Here is a 17,520-nt window from a genome sequence, read left to right on the forward strand (position 1 = left end):
TCTGCAGAGCTCATTCCACAGTCGAGGTGCCACAGCAGAAAAGACCCATTCATTCATTCATTCATTCATTCATTTTCTATACTGCCCAATATCTGAAGATCTCTGGGTGGTTCACAAAAAGTGAAACCACAAAGTGCAGCATAAAGCAATATAAAAGATGAAAGCTTAAAACCTCTTCCTGGTAGCCACCCGCTTCACTTCCTTTGGCAGGGACTCCTGGAGAAGGGCCCCTGAAGACGATCTTAGGGTCTGGGTAGGTACGTATGGGAAGAGGCGATCCTTCAGATAACCTGGCCCCAAGCCATTTCGGGCTTTGCATGCTAATACCAGCACTTTGAATCAGGCCCAAACATGGACTGGCAGCCAGTGTGGCTGGAAAAGTACTGGCATAATGTGATCTCATTGGCCAGTCCCCATTAACAATCTCGCTGCCCTGTTTTGGACCAGCAGAAGTGTCTGGGCCATTTTCAAAAGGCAGCTCCAAGTATAACACATTGCAGTAATCCAGACGAGAGTTTATCAGAGCATGGATAACTATAGCTAGGGTATCTCTGTCCAGATAAGTTGGTGTATCACCCTAAGCTGAAATATGAAAATAACTGGTTTTCCATGCTTTTATCTTTCACCCTCCTTTTAGGCTGCCTACAGATAGCAACTATCTTGGGCCCTTTGTTTGGTTTAATGATGGGTTCCTATTGTGCCCAGCTGTATGTGGATGTTGGATTCATAAAGCCAGGTAATGTACCCACTGGTGCTGGTGGGGAAGAGAACAGGTCACCATAAGTGGAACCAAGGGGTAATAAACTCTGGAATAAGTTGCCACTGGGGGTCTGCCAGGCCCCATCACTGGAGGCTGTTAAGAAGGTCCTGAAAACATACTATTTACCATGGCCTTCCCCTGATATGTTTGCTGTTGTTGCTGTGTTTATTGCTGTTTTTATTGTGTTCTTCTGGGGATGTACGGATTCCGCACCATCCATTCCGGTGGGGAATCTGCACAGGGGGGAGGCGATCCATTCCTCCCCCCCGGAATCCTCGCAGAGCGGCTCTGCTCCATGAGGATTCCGCAGAGCCAAGGGCTGCTTACCCGAATCAACTGGAGCCCTTCGCCTCCTTGCCAATCGCCATTTAAAAACAAAACGGTGATCGGCAGGATGTGCCCATAGACTTATATGCAAAATAGAGCCGTGAATCTTGCGTCTATGGACACATAGACTTATACGCAAGATTCACAGCCCTATTTTGCATGGGCACATCCTGCCGATCGCCATTTTTTTTTAAAGGCAATCGGTGCAGAGGCAAAGGGCTCCCGGTGCAACAAGGAGCAATGCCATCCTGCGTGGAATCCTCCAGGAGAGGAGGTAAGTGGAGCCGATCCACCATGGATTCCTGAGGCCAGATTCCAAAGAATCTGGCCTCATTTGAATCCGCAGCGGATTTCTCTAACATCCCTAGTTCTTACTGTTCTTATTGTTTTTAATACTGTGTTGGCTTATATTCTGTGTTTTATTGTTGCATGCCACCTTGGGAGGGTTGTTGCCCTGAAAGGTGACCAAGAAATATTTTTTTTTACAAAAATAATGCATCTAAAATGGTCAAGATCCATAGCCATTAATCTTCAAAAATGAAGTACATGTCACTCAGAATTCAGTTTCTACGATTGCTACTATGAGCTGTTATAATCGTTATTATCCACCCCACGTTGGTGTTACTGGAAGTATGGTAGCCATGGTGCTATGGTGCTGGGGCATGGTCTCAAGGGCACATGATCCACAGCCTGAAGCCAAGCAGGTGTGGGTCTGGTCAACTTCTGGATGGCAGACTGCCTGGGCACCCTATAGGCATCGCCTTGAGTTCCATGATGGAGGAAGGTGGGGTATAAACATGTGACAGAAAAATATTTTTTAAAAATGGCCATGACACATTCCAGAAGGCTGTAACAAACAAACTGGTTTATGTCCACCTGAAAAGAAGTGGGAAAACATCCAACCCCATCCCACTCCAAGCCCTGGGCAGCACTCTGTTTCTTGTATCCAACTGCCAGATGTCCATGGTTTGACTGGGACATAGGGGTTCCACTGTGTATATTTCATTTCCTGAATTCAGTGTTCTTCTCAGTAAAAGTAATGCTATTTCTCACAATCAAATGATCAGCAAGGGGGAAAAAACAAACAAACCCGGAGGTAAGGCTGGCCAGAAATGGCTCCCTGCTTTGTCAGTCCCATTCTTGAGCTGCAAAAGTGGAGAAGAAATCTTTGCACATTTGAGGATGGGCTAGAAAAAGTCAGATGACTTTCTTGGGGGGTGGACTTATATTTTTAGCAGTTGGAAACAGGAACACAGCCAGAACCTTCGCCTTCTTTTTAAACTTTCCCCCCTTTCTTTCTTTAAACAATTTTTAATGCTGTTTTCCCACAGCAGCAGCAACCCTCCCCCACTTCAGATGACCTGTAGGTAGGGGGACTTACATTTTTAGCAGACACAGACAGTAGCACTGTCAGAGGCTTCTTCTGCTTTTTAACACCCCCCACCTTTTTTTTCTTTTGAACAGTTTTTACTACTACTTTTTCTCAGTGGCTGCGATCCTCCTCTGTCAGGGGTCCTTGCAGCCTACAATGCATCTGAAGAAGGATGCCACACATAGTGCTCTTCATCTGATGCATTGTGAAGTAAGATGGCTACCACAGGAAAGGGGCAGCAAAAGCGAGAAAGAAAAGGGGGAATTAGAAGCCTCTGATTCTGCTACTGTCTCTGCTGTAAAATTAAAATAAAAACTCAACCAAAGTTCTCCATCTCACTCCCCACTTTCACCTCCTCCCCTCCTATGAATGTGCTGAAAAAGTTCTCCTGGGAATATTTGGTACAGCTGTGCCCTGACTGGTAACTTGCTTCTACTAACGCAGAGTGCTTCCAGATGGAGGGGTCCTTATGGTAACTGTCAGAAGGCATTATGCAGCTGTTCCATCTTTTCCTCTAACTGACTTTCTGTGGTAAGAAAAAAGATGGAAGAAGTGGGAAAACACAGAGGGTTACAAGAGGAAGACATCTGGAACCCCCATAATATTCCCTGAATGAGGCAAGGGGATGGTGAGGTAAAAGTCTTGTCTGTCTGGAATCACCCACAGTTTCCTTCGTTCATTTCTCTGCAGAGGATGTGATGCTGAGCCTCACCGATGCTCGTTGGGTTGGGGCCTGGTGGCTGGGAATCTTGATCTGTGCCGCTGTGAACTTCCTTGCTGCTATCCCCTTCTGCTTCCTACCCAAGACTCTTCCGAAGGAAGGAGAGGAAAACAGTGTTGATCTAGCAGCTAAGAGCAACAGGACACTGCTACAAACGGGAAACGCAGGCCATGCCAAAATGAAAATACGTGAAATTGCTAAGGGTGAGCAAAATCATTTGTGTCTGTGTGTGCGGGGAGCAAACTATTTTTCTTCAATATTAGGAGGAATATCCTAATAGTAAGAGCTGTTTGACAGTAGAACAAACTACCTCGGGGTGATGAGGTGGTTGTGGTGAGATGTGTTCTCATTTGTTGGAAGTATTGAAGCAGAGGCCGGATGACCATTTCTCAGGGATGCTGTGGTTGTGAGATACCTTCACTGAGCAGGGCGTTGGAACGAGGTGACCTCCAAAGTTCCTTCCAGTTTGAACATTCTATGATTCTATGGATCTACAAGGATAACACAGCCCCTAAATGAGTACATACACAATGCATGAGGCCTGTCCACCTAAAGTTTCCAACTCTCAGTGTTTGGCCTCATATTTTGAGGTTTTAGCCCTCTCGGGGTCTCCAGAAGGAGCAAAGTCTCAGGGTAAGGGGACAAGCTATTTTCTGCATGGCAAGAAAGCTTTTGGTATACACTTTACCACCATCCATGTCTATCAGGCTTGTCCACTGCATACACCAGAGGCTCAGCTTGTAGACCACTAGGCTCTACTGCCAGGCACATCCTTTAGTTACTCAGCTCCACCTCCTACCTCAGGATCTGAGCCTCAGGAGACTTAGCAAATGTTTTTATGTATTTATTACATTTCAATCCCCCTTTTTTGCTCCATTATCAGCTCCTCGTGAAACTGGGATACAAACATTCAGTTTGGAATTTTGCATGCCAGGAACAACGGCCATCTGGCAATTAGGGTGTGTTTTGGTCCTGTTGTCCATTCTGTGTCTTGTGCAAGAGTTTGCATCTAGAAGATGAAAGCTCCTTCCCCACCCCTCAGAATTACAAATAGTCAGAGGAGGAATCCTTTCCACCACACATCCTCTCCTAAGAGGGGAGGGGCAGGCAACATTTGTTCTGAGCTATCGTCTTTTGTCATTAATCTCAAGCCTTGACAGAGATGGGGGACAGATACATACAGAGGGCAGAATCTAATGGGATTCCTTTCCACCTTGCTGAATTCTTTCCATAAGCATTGGGACCCACCAATTCCACTGAGCAAGCAGCAGGGGCATTACTAGGTTCTTAAAAGATCTGGGGCACAGGCCCAGAACACAAATGTGTGTGTGTGTATGGATATGTATGTATGTATGTATGTATATATATATATATCCATGTCTAAGCACACCTCATATATATATATATATATATATATATATATTAGAGGTGTGCTTAGACATATGTATGTATGTATGTATTGTGTGTGTGTGTGTGTAGATTACATACATACATAAGTGTGCACTGACCCCCCACCCTACTTCAACTCATACCCTGATTCAACATTTTGGAAAACATCCCGCTTCTGCTTGGGCCAATTTGCAGTCGGACCACTTCAGCTCAGCACCAAACCTGAGTCAATGTTTGGAAAAATGAATCTTTATGCTTCCTGTTGACTACCATGGGAAATTAGAAAAAAAAGCAGTAACTTTTTTCTCTTGGTCAGAACTGGATGATAATTTCAGGCATAGTAGCCCCCTAGAAGGGGATTACACCTGCCCAATGTCAGAAGAATAGGCGCAGGGTTTATATTTTGATTTTCTTTTAAAGGGAACTGCCAATAATATTTTAATTCCTTGGAAGAATTGGATAAAAATTTCAGGATTTATTGCCCCATCAGAGGAGATCATGTCTGCCAAATTTCAGAATGCTAGCCACAAGGGTTTTTGTGCAAGGGTGGCCTTGACATTTTGAGGTCTCCAAAAGACGACATACTTATCTCCCTATCTTCCTTGTGGACCATTGTTCTGAAAATTACAGACAGCCTAGAGTTGTCCCTAAGTAAGAAACCAGCAAAATTTCAGAATTTTGCCTGTGCCTGCCCGGACCTTAAGATCATCATCAGCGGCCCTTCTCCGTGAGCCCCTGCCAAAGGAAGTGAGGCGGGTGGCTACTAGGAGGAGGGCTTTTTCTGTTGTGGCACCCCGGCTCTGGAATGAGCTCCCTAGTGAGGTTCGCCTGGCGCCTACATTGTATTCCTTTCGGCGCCAGGTGAAGACCTTTTTATTTTCCCAGGCATTTTAGCATTTTAGCTTTCTAAATTTTTATCTTTGCTGTTTTAAATCTGTATTTTAAACTCCTGCACTGCTGCTAGGTTTTATTGTGGTTGTATTGTTATATTGTGGTTTTAATGTTCTGTATATTTTAAATTGTTTTATTGTGTGTTGTTTGGTTTTAATTTTTGTGAACCGCCCAGAGAGCTTCGGCTATTGGGTGGTATAGAAATGAAATGAAATAAATAAATAAAATAAACAGAAGGATAGGTGCAGCAGTTCATGTGGAAGGGGAGTTCTCCAATTTGGGGGAGGGAGTGATTTGCTTTCCCTTTCCTTCATCCCTTCTCCAATATGAAAATGCACAGGTCATTAAAGGTGTCCCCCAGGCAAGAAACCTGGAAAGCTTCTGAAGCATATAGTACATGCATTCTAATTTAGAATTACTAGAATTTATTTACATTTCACCAATGTTAGCAGCAGGGGAACATGGGTGGGAAGGTGCTATTGTACTCATGTCCTGCTTGTGGGTTTCCTATTGGCATCTGGTTGGCCATTGTGTGAACAGAATGCTGGACTAGATGGACCTTGGTCTGATGCAGCACAGCTGTTCTTATGTTCTTAAATATAGACTACCTCTGAGCATGTGCAGAATGCTTTTCTTTCACCACTGAGCACTTACATTCCCCCCCACACACCAATTCTATTCCCCTCCATGCAACCATCTCTCCTCATCCTACCATCGTCCAGCAACTCTTCATAAAAACAGATGCCTTACTTTGGGCAACTCTCCTATACCTTCTCCTTGTTATACACAAGTTCTCATTGTATCTTCCTTCCCGTAACTTCATTTGTGCCAAGACTTCACTAGGATTCAGCCAATGACTCTGTATTCAAAACTAGGGCTTAGTTATGGAGAAACTCTGAGCATGCTCAAAGTGCCTTTCCCTCACCACTGAAGCTAGAGTTCATGCAAAACAACAACAACAAACAGACACAAATGACAAAACATGCATAGGACTGAGCTGAAAAGGTAGTCAATGCATTAGATGGAATTGGGTAGGTACTGTATTAAGCCTGCAGTACCATGCTCACAACTCAGGACTTATTTCAGAGTAAACATGCAGAACATCAAGTTGCAAACCTCCCTGCAAAAGTACATTGTGCTGGACTCCTATGCACACTTTCCTGAGGTGTTAATAAAACCTCATTAAACATAAAGGGACTTCTGAATAGGCATACATAGGATTGCATAAATTACCAATATCGATCTCCCCTCCACTTAAAAAAACAAACCAAAAATTCCTATTTTTATTAAAGCTTTCACTTCATAGGAACATAGGAAGCTGCCTTATACTGAGTCAGACCTGGGTCCACCTGTTGACACTGACTGGCAGCAGGGGCTTTCCAGAGTTACAGGCAGGATTCTTTCCTAGCCCTACCTGGAGATGCTGGGGATTGAACCTGTGACCTTCTACATACCAAGCATGTCCTCTGCCACTGAGCTACAGCCCTTCCTATTGCTGGATAATAGCAACTGACAAACAAAACAGCCCCAGATGTGTTTCTCTGCAACCACGTGAACCCACTTTTCTCAAAGACTTGACTGAGGAGAAGGAGAAAAACAAACCTTCTTGTCTGTTTGTATAAAGTCAAATACAGTTCAGAACTTCTCTTGTCACCAAAGAGAATTCTCTTTACAAATTCACCAAGGTGTGCTCTGGGTGGAATAAAGATGGTAAAGAAAGAACAGGATAAGGGAGGAAAGAAGAATGGTGATTGGAAATGCATGGGGTGGGTGTGGGGGTAGAGAGAATTCCCTAAGCCAAGTGGCTCCTTTCAGAGAGGTAGTACTTCCGAGGAATTTAGGAGGGTGTACAGGTTTGTAAGGACTGCACGTACTTAAATGAACTTTATGAGGTGAGGGGGCTGAGGGCTTTCTCTAGCTTTCTTAAAACTGTAGAACCTATTTAAAAGCCTCAGGAGTTCTTCGATCATGATGCCACATAGTCCCAACCCTCCCTTTGGAACAATTTGAGTCCTGCAGCTATTTAGGAGAAATTAAAGTGGAGGGGGAGAAAGAAGTTTGTGGAGGCTGATTGGATCCTTTGTGGTACTGAAGCTACTAAACTTCTTCAGAAGCCAAAGGTTCCAGTTTGGGGCAGTAAAATCAGATGCTGTGTAAAATACCAGTATTTCACATGGAGCTCTTTCTTCCCTTCCTTCTCCCTCATCAAAATGTCATTGCAAGCAAGCTCCCAACAGTGGGCATGTAAGAGCAGAAAAGTAGGGGGAGAGAGGTTTTTTTATACCTCAAAAAACAAAAAACAAAAACCCCTACACCAGAGATTAGAGATAGTGACCTTCTAATGGTCACCTTATGAACTTGAGCACACTCCGGGAGAGAGCGGAGGACAGGAAGGCCTGGCGTGCTATGGTCCATGGGGTCACGAAGAGTCGGACACGACTTAATGACTGAACAACAACAACAACAACAACAACAATGGTCACCTTAAACACCTTCTGATTAGGATCTCTAAACCCCTGTGTGGTTTGACAGTTTTTACTTTTTGTTTTACTCTTTCAGAAAAGGAAACTTTATGCATGGCTAACAGAAAAGCCACTGGACCTAACTGTCTGAACTTTGGCAGGCTCAGTCAGCTCCATAGGGGCTGACAGGTCCCCAAATTTCATGCACATATGTGGAAGCTAGGGATGCACGAAAGTCACTTACCGTTTCGCGGATTCATTCGCAGCAGGGGGGGAGGCGCTCCGTCCCTCCCCCTGGAATCCTCGATGGGGGGGAGGCGCTCTGGCCGCCCCCCCCCCCGGAATCCTGCCTGGCCGGCTACGCGGCGATTCCGCGGAGCCGCCGGCCGGCTCCACCTGCAGCCGGACATCTGGCTGCTGGGCAGCAGGGATGCAAATGGCGGCGGCCGTAGCCGCCGCCACTTGCATCCCTGTAGTGAGCTGTGATAGGCTACGTAAATACTTACGTAGTCTATTACGGCAGGCTTAAAAAAAAAACGTGTACGCAAATGGCGGCGGCGGCTACGGCAGCCACCATTTGCGTTCTGTATTTTTTGCCGTTTTAGCCTGCATAAATATTTACGTAGGCTATTATGGCGAAATAAAGGGGAACGCAAATGACGTAGTGGGTGCCTTTTGCGTTCCCCTTTTTTTGGCCATAATAGCCTACGTAAATATTTACATAGGCTAAAATGGCGAAAAATACAGAACGCAAATGGTGGCCGCCGTAGCCGCCACCATTTGCGTACGCATTTTTTTTTTTTAAGGCTGCCATGATAGGGTACGTAAATACTTACGTAGCCTATCACGGCCTCCACAGGGACGCAAAAGGCGTCCCTGCATTAGCTGTGATAGGCTACGTATGTATTTACGTAGCCTATCATGGCCATAAAGAAGCGAATGGCGGCCGCAGGGTGGCCGCCATTTGCAAGTCGGCGCCGACGGGAGCAGGTAAGTGCTCTGTTTCGCGCGACTTTCGAGGGTTAGGGGGGCAGGGGCTTCGTCCCGCCCGACTTTCGTGGGTTGGGGGAGGCGGGGGCTTCGTTCTGCGATGGATTTCGGGGGGAAATCCATCGCCTCACCAAGATCCAACGTGGAATTCTCTGACATCCCTAGTGGAAGCACAAAAAAATATATAGCTCTCTGCTTTGACAGATTTTCTTGAATAAAGCAAATTTTACCTGTGGCTAGCACAAAACCCACTGAACCTAACTGCCTGACATTTGGCAGGTTCAATCAGCTCTGTGGGGGCTGCCAGGTCTCCAAATCCCATGCACTTATGTGGAAGAACAAAAAAAATATTGCTCTGACAGATTTTCTGGAAAATAGCAAATTTTACCTGTGAGTAGCACAAATGTTGCTAGATCTAACTGCCTGAAATTTGCTAGGTTCAATTAGTTCCATGGGGTCTAGCAGGTACCCAAACGTCATTTGTTTATCATACAAACTAAAAAAGTATGGCCATTTTTGTTTTCCAATGCAAGACAATGGGAAAATGTAAAAAAAGTGGGGGGGAATTAGGACAGCTCACAAGATCCGGGGCACAGCTCTCAAGAACTGGGGCCTGTGCCCAGGTGAGCCCCCCCAATGACACCCCTGGCAAGAGGGACCCACCATGTACACAAGGGAAATTTAGTGTTTCCTATGGGAAGCCCCAAAATGTGTGAAAATGATCATTTCTGGCAGCAGGTAGGTCAGGGGAGCTCCCTATGTGAGTTCTGTCAATCTGTCTCCTTCTGGAAACAAGCATTCCACTCATTTTAGGTTGCCCTGGAATTGCTAAATCTCCATTGCTCAAGCTTGCGCAACAGAATTGGTGGGGCATAACAGAACTGGAGGGGGCATAAGCACCCCATTGGATTCTGCCCAGATATACACAAACAGAAATCAGTTTCAAACAGCCAGACACACCATCATAGGTAAAAGACTGTAAGGTAGCTGAGATGAACTGTTCTGTTCTTTGGTTTCCAGATTTCATCCCCTGCCTGAAAAGTCTCTTTCACAACCGAGTTTACATGCTGTTCTTATGTATCACTGTGATTCAGTTCAGCGCATGGATTGGGATGATTACATTTGAGCCAAAATACCTGGAGCAGCAGTATGGAATATCTGCATCAGATGCCATTTTCCTAATAGGTAAAACAAACCATTTTAGGACCGAACTCCTGGAGGGCCACAAGTCCCCCCTCCCCCCATCACCATAGCTGCTTTCCTAACAAGTTTTCGTGTGTGTGTATTATGTTTTGCCGTGTTGTATTTTGGGGTTTTAATTTTTGTATACCAGACAGTGAATTTTGGATGTTGGGCAGTATAGAAATGTCATAAATGGAATTAAATGAAATGTGTATGTCAATATAATAGGGCATGCTGGACCTTCATTTTTGTAAAAGTCAAACTGAATATTACAAGAAACACAGGACTGCCAACAAAAATGGCATTCCCATGTTGGTTTCTCCCCTATCTGATATTTAGTAAAAGTAATTTTGTGTCCTGACATCCTGATTTTTGTGATCCCCCCTGCCCCCTAGTGCCCCCTCCCAATTCCAGTAGTGTTGCATGTCATGATAAAATGGGTTTGGAGCTTCTTTTCAATCTTTTGGTAATCTTGCCATTTTATATTGGCCCTGTTCAGATGTGCTTGGGAAGAAGGTGGTTAGGGTAACTATGGTGCAGGGGGGGTAGTAAAACCACAATGCATGCACCCGTCACAAGACCAGGAACCACGCACCGCCACATGGTTCTGCTAACCACCACCCTCCATAATTACCTGGTGATCTTCCCAGCACGGTTATCATGCATCCCGTTGTCCTCCATGGCACAAATGGGCTCCCGGTGTCCACTCCAGTGCCCAAAATGGCCATGTGACCATTGAGAGAGGCAGCATTAGCTAGAGCATTGCCTGCAGTGGCAGGCACTCTAGCTGTCGGACTCTATGTTCATGGACCGGAAGTTCTCCAGAGCCCTTTTTAACCACTGGGGAGCCAGCCAGATGACACAGTAAGCCACCCCGGGGGCCCTTAACCCTGTTGCAAGGGGGTGGTTAACTGGGGTGGTTCCAGAACTGCGGTTAGAAGATTTTTCTCCCCTCACATGACACACGAAGCCACTGTGGTTACCAGAAATTACCTAACCATCATGGCTTCACGTTACATGTGAACAGGGCCTATATATTTATTTGATTTCTGTCATACCTTTCAAAGATCCCTAAGACAGTGTACATAAAACAATAACATACAGTTATATTGGGGCTGTTTCTACCCTCTCCAGTACATGGTAGCATCATTCTAGAGTGGCTTTTCCTCCAGCCAAATCCTCAGTTCTTATCAGGTCACTGTGGCTGTGTTCTGAATTGGGTGGTTGGTCACTTGGTTGGACACTTACTACTCTCTCCCCACTTCTGACAAAAGATTACAACTCTTGTCACTGTTCAAGTACAGAACAGGAGAAGTCAAGACTAAAAGCATACCTGCATTTCTCTAAAATGTAATCTGTGATTTTCAGGTTTCCAACACAATCTTGTGACCTTTACAAAAGCATTTATTTACTTACTTACTTACTTACTTACTTACAATATTTATATACCGCTCCACATCAGAAGATTTTGGAGCGGTGAACAACATGGGGTTGCATGTGGTCACTTAGCCTTAAGTTCTGCTCTACCCTCCCTCAGATTTCTCATGAAATTCTACAAAACCAATGTGGTCCTTTGCAGCAATGTTGGTGTCAGCAGTTGTCTTTGAGGGGGGTCTAAAACCAGATTGTTTGCTTTTCTCTCCAGGTGTGTACAATTTACCAGTTATATGTGCTGGATATTTTTTTGGAGGCCTCATGATGAAGAAATTCAAGATAAGCACCTATAAAGCTGCCCACATAGGATTTTGGAGTTCTGTGATTGAGTATCTCATCTACTTTTCTGCTTTTTTTATGGTCTGCAAAAATGCTTCAGTTGCTGGCCTAACTGTCTCCTATGAAGGGTATGTGCCTGTCTAATCTTGTCCTGATCCTGGGTTCCACCTGGCTGTTTTTCTATAAGCCCAAACGGGGTTTTATTTGCAGTTTGTGGCTGGTTGCCAGATGTGGCAGTTGTTTTTTTAATGGACTTTAAAGGGGGAAATCCAGTCCCCCCACCATTTATTTAACTTATTCACATGCCAGCTGGGAACCAACTTCCTCCACCCTGCATGGGGATGATGCAGGGTGGGCGAAGCATGTGCTAAGTAAGGGCAATCCCATTGTGACTGGAGGTAACGGATGGGATTATTTAGCATTGATGCCTCCTGTTAGAGAGACAGTTAGCAGAGAAAGAACAAAAGGCAAAGCAGAATGAGCGTTTACCAGTCCTACATGCACACAGGCTATCTTAGCACAATAAAGGAGACTACACCCTTCTAAAGTGAAGGAAAAAAACAACAGTTTTACTCACAAGTATTCTTGCATATACAATGCATGTACAGCATAGAGTTTCCAAAGAGTTTGTTCAGTCCATTTTGTGTTCCGTTACAGCAGCAGGAGCGTGAGAGCAAACACACGTGCTCCCAGCAGTGGAGGAGATCGGGATGGGGGGGGGAAGGGGAGGAGCAAAAGGAAGAAATCACAGGAAACCACATTATAGGCTATAGAGATCCTGAGGCTAGCTGTAATCAAAACTCCAATTAACTAACTGCAACGCTGCCCCCTTCCAGTAACTTGTAGACAAGGTAGCAATATTCCCAACGGTAACAACGGGATTCCAATCCCTGTCTTCTCCGCAAGCTCTAGGTAGCCTCTGGGCCAGGGGGTGGGGCTTGGGGAGGGGAGTGGTTTGTGGAGGGGAATGGCTGGGGCCTCTGGAAGTGAAAACATGTCTCTGTGGGTCACACAGGGAACCTCCATGCCTGGACTGAGTCCACAGGCCTGAGATTTCCTGTCACTGGTATATAGGATACTCAGAATGTACAAATACAGTCCTTTTGTGCTGCTATCGCCTGAAGGTAGCCTCTGTTTTGAAGAGGGCAACTTGGGCTTATCTTCATCCCTTGCATGGTCCTTGCTCAACTTTCCATATACTTCTCAGGACGGATGAAGTCTCCTATGGGGAAACAAGCTTGTATGCAGACTGTAACAGCGGCTGCAACTGCTCAACGAAGCTGTGGGACCCTGTTTGTGGAGATAACGGAATTGCATATGTTTCAGCATGTCTTGCCGGATGTGAAGTATCGAACGGGACTGGAAAAAATACAGTAAGTGTGCAATCCTAAGCATAAAAGATCAGACACAAAAAAAGGCCTACAACTTCCAACATTCCCCAGCCAGCTCAACTCAGCTGGCTGGAGCATGCTGAGAGTTGTAGGCCTTTTTTCCATAGAATTGTAGAATCATAGAATAGTAGGGTTGGAAGGGGCCTACAAGGCCATCAAGTCCAACCCCCTGCTCAGTGCAGGAATCCAAGTTAGAGCATCCCCGACAGATGGCTGTCCAGCCTTGTCTTGAATGCCTCCAGCATGGGAGAGCCTACCACCTCCCTAGGGAATTGGTTCCATTGTCGTATTGCTCTCACAGTCAGGACGTTTCTCCTGAAGTTCAGCTGGAATCTGGCTTCCTGTAACTTGAGCCCATGATTCTGTGTCCTGCACTCTGGGATGATGGAGAAGAGACCCTGGCCTTCCTCTCTGTGACAACCTTTCAAGTACTTGAAGAGCGCTCTCATATCTCCCCTCAGTCTTCTCTTCTCAAGGCGAAACATGCCCAGTTCTTTCAGTCTCTCTTCATAAGACTTTGTTTCCAGTCCCCTGATCATCTTTGTTGCCTTCTTCTAAACATGCATAGGATTGTACCGTGAAGCAAACATATATTCCAGGAAGCACAAAGCTGTCATTCAGGGGAGGGACCATAGCTTAGCAGTAGCACACCCACTTTTCATGCATACATAGACCCAGGTTCAATCCCTAGCCATCTTATTGTTGAATGTTTAAAATTGTTTGAGATATATGTGTGTCTCTATGTGTGCTGTCTGTTGATATGTTTGTATGTAAATGGTTTTTATACTGGGCCTGTTCACACACACAGGGGAGAGGGTAGTAACTATGGGGGGGTAGCAAAAAATGATGTGTGCACCCATCGCATGACTGGGAACCATGCAGTGCCGTGTGGTTCCGCTACCCCCCCACCAGTAGTTACCTGGTGAGTCTCCCGGTGTTGTTAGCATGCATCCCGTCGTCCTCCGTGTGCAAACGGACTGCCAGTGGCTGCTGTGGCAGCTGAAATGGCCACGCAACCATAGAGAAAGTCCATGGTGGCTAGAGTGTCACTGGCAGTGACAGATACTTTAGCCAGTGGACTCTATGGTCGTGGTCTGGAAGTCCTCTGGAAACCATTTTAACCACTGGGGAGCCTGCCAGACAACACAGTAAGCCAACCTGGGGCTCCTTAACCCCGTTGCGGGTGTGGGTGGGTAGCCAGGATAGCTTACTAGCCACGTGGAATGTGGTTTTCTCCCCCACACACACAACACGCTAAGCCACTGTGGTTAGCAAAAAAAGCCTAACCATCATAGTTTAGTGTTACATGCGAACAGGGCCACTGGATTTTTAGAGTTTTAGGGCACAATCCTATCAAGATAGGCAGCCGCCTACGAACTCGGAGGCGGCCGCCTATCCAAAGCAAGGCAGGAGAGGCATGGGGGGGATTGTTCTCCTGCCCTGCTATTTTCCGCTAGACAGCCGTTTTCGGCTGTCTAGCTGCGGGGGGCCAACCGGGAGAGAAGGCTGCATGTAAGTTGTGTCGTACACACAGCTCCACTCTCCCCGCTCTGGAATGCCCCCAGCCCCGCCCCTTTTCAGTCGCTCTGCGCTCCTTTTCCGAGTGTGGAGGACGGGGCTTCTCCACACTGCTCTGAGGTCGGTTCCTGGAAAAGAGCATATCCTATGGCCCTCTAGACAGTGTCTAGTGGCCATAGGACTGCTCCCTTAATCTTGTAAACCTCCTAGACAGCTTCGACTATTGGGCAGTATAGAAATGTAATAAATGAAATGAAATTTCCAGTTAAAAGGATCAGGTAATGGGTGATGGGAACGACATCTGGCTGAGTCTAAAGACAGGTGATTATTTTCTTTACATCTAACAGTCCAAACAGAATGAAGGCCAACATATGCTTGAATTAAGGGAGGGGGGATTAACATCTACCAGCAGCAGAATGCAAGCTATATTATTTACTAGTACAACATAATAAGAGCACAACATTCTGGAGTCTATAACACCACCGGTATTTCCAGTTGGATTTAGGCACGACTACCCACAATTTCACCTTAAATTATTCCAAATGGTCTTTTGGCAGATCCTTGGAAACTGCTCCTGCATTTCAGCTCATGGATTTCCATCTGGAAATGGCTCAGCAGTGTTGGGCCAATGCAGCCGAGAGGAGAACTGTGGCACGATGCTGCACTACTTCTTAATTTTATCTTTAGTCTGCTGTTTAATTTATTCCTTTGGAGCCATGCCGGGTTACATGGTCCTAATAAGGTACTACTGAGTACATGTGCATGTTGGGTGTGTGTGTGTGTGGGGGGAACGGTTAAAAAAAACCCCCCAAACCAGTTCCCCCATTACAATATTGTTGACTTAGAGTGGTGCATTTGTCTCCTTTGCTGAACATTAAAGTTTACATTTCAGGACAAATTTCATCAGCTTAGTAAGATGATCTTTCTGCCCACCTTCTGTTTTGGAGAATAATGATTCATGCAGAAGACAGGGATTTCCTGTTGGGCGATGTAGAGCAAAACCTGGAGCATGGGTTGAGGAGTTCTCTTCCGTGAGAAAAAGCCATGCAGTCAATCTGGCCATGGGTTACATTATTTGTACATGTGCCTCTGGCAGGATGGAAACCAGGCTCCCAGAGAGGCAGGCTCTGCTGAGGAGCAGGACACGTAGGGATGATTCTCCCTGTGTGCCTTGTGTGGTGGTGGTAGCAGTGGTATGTGGAGGAACGGCGGGGGCAGAGCACTCCTAGCGGGCCCCACAGGTGGCCTCTGAGGGCCTCATGCAGCCCATAAGCCACAGGTTGCTCACCCCTGTGATACATCATGATGAATACTGAGGGATCAGAATGTGAGAACGGAATGTCTTCTGAGAAGCAGCTCTGAGTGTGTAGCATCAAAATGATGAAAATAAAATTGCCGTTAGTATGGCATATTTCTGCCATAATCTGTTTCTGTGGATGAATGCAGCAGATTCATTTGAAAATGGTGCTGAGGGCTTTTTCGGCTTCAGAGTCTGGGCCAGTTCATACCTATTTATTTATTTTTATTTATTCATTTCTATACCACCCAATAGCTGAAGCTCTCTGGGCGGTTCACAAAAATTGAAACCACAAAGTGCAGCCTAAAGCAATCTAAAATCTGGGTGCTTAAAACCGAAAAATAACAGTACAACCAAAATAAAACCTAGCAGCAATGCAGAGATTTAAAATACAGATTTAAAACACCAGAGCAGAGGACACCATAGGACAGGGGCAGTAGGAACTGAGCCAGCTTAACCCTGTGCTGGATTGCACCCAAGAATGCTAATGCTCCCTTACTAATCTAATCGGCTAAAAGACTAGGAAGCTAAAATGCTAAAATACTGGGTGATTCAAAAGGTCTTCACCTGGCACCAAAAAGAGTACAATGTAGGTGCCAAGTGAACCTCTCTAGGGAGCTCATTCCACAGCTGGGATGCCACAGCAGAAAAGGCCCTCTTCCTGGTAGCCACCCACCTCACTTCCTTTGGCAGGGGAAGTGCCTTACTTCTTCTTCTTAGATGTACACATAAAGTGGCTTGCGGTGTCCATCTAAACATGTAAAGCAGGGGTGGGCACCTTTGGTGGGTCTGGGAGCCAATGTCCTCCCTTGGAATCCACCGAGAGGTGCAACCCTCCCTGTCGCCCCCTAAATTGCCACCACCACCCTATGGTGATGCAGGAGCGGCAGCAAAAAAAATGCATTATTTTTAAAGAACTGCATGCTTTGTTGAGAAGCAAAATCACACCCCGGGAGGCTTCCGAGAGCACAATTCTGCTTCCTAGCAAGGCGTGTGCTTTCCATGTACCTTGCTTCTTTGGCCACCACCACTGTGACAGCAAGTTCAGCATTGGCAGGGGGCTGCAGCAGCCCCCCCCCAATAGCCAGGAGGGCCCCAGATGCGATCCGTGGGTCGTGTGTTGCTCACTCTGATGTGAAGGATGAATGCCACTAATACGTGTTTGAAAATGCATTTATTAAGTGGCCCCCATGCATGGAAGGGAGAAGGGTCAGGGGGTTGTTTGGGCTAGCCTCACCTCCACCAGTGGCGCATGCCACATCCGTGGCCCCCCTGCCACTGCATTCTACAGTGGAAAGTCTGCCGCCTGTGCATTTGGCCAGTCTGGAAAAGGGTTTTATGCACAGCAGCAGCAGGGAGTGGGACTAGCCCGGGCTGCCCTACAACCCCCCTCCCACAGTTTGTCAACACCCTGGTGGTGGTGGTTTGAACCTCCCTAAAGACACCCTTGTTCAGGATCCAGGGTTGACTGTAGTCCCTCATTCATGTCCAGTCTCTGCGTATTTGA

The 17,520-nt window shown here is 46.1% G+C and overlaps 1 protein-coding gene across 1 annotated transcript in view; it reads left to right on the top strand.

Moving 5' to 3' along the window:
- Positions 1-17,520, top strand: part of SLCO1A2 (solute carrier organic anion transporter family member 1A2) — a 60,167-nt gene that overhangs the window by 36,803 nt on the left and 5,844 nt on the right. Inside the window, exons 7-12 of the mRNA XM_084811872.1 lie at positions 638-736; positions 3,150-3,383; positions 9,933-10,097; positions 11,740-11,935; positions 13,015-13,180; positions 15,274-15,458. Of these exons, the coding sequence (XP_084667998.1) occupies positions 638-736; positions 3,150-3,383; positions 9,933-10,097; positions 11,740-11,935; positions 13,015-13,180; positions 15,274-15,458 (1,045 nt within the window). The remainder of the gene's footprint in view (positions 1-637; positions 737-3,149; positions 3,384-9,932; positions 10,098-11,739; positions 11,936-13,014; positions 13,181-15,273; positions 15,459-17,520) is intronic.

The sequence above is a fragment of the Heloderma suspectum genome, chromosome 7, assembly GCF_057233095.1.
Source record: "Heloderma suspectum isolate Gila_16-S chromosome 7, 16-S_ref, whole genome shotgun sequence".
Lineage (NCBI taxonomy): Eukaryota > Metazoa > Chordata > Lepidosauria > Squamata > Helodermatidae > Heloderma > Heloderma suspectum.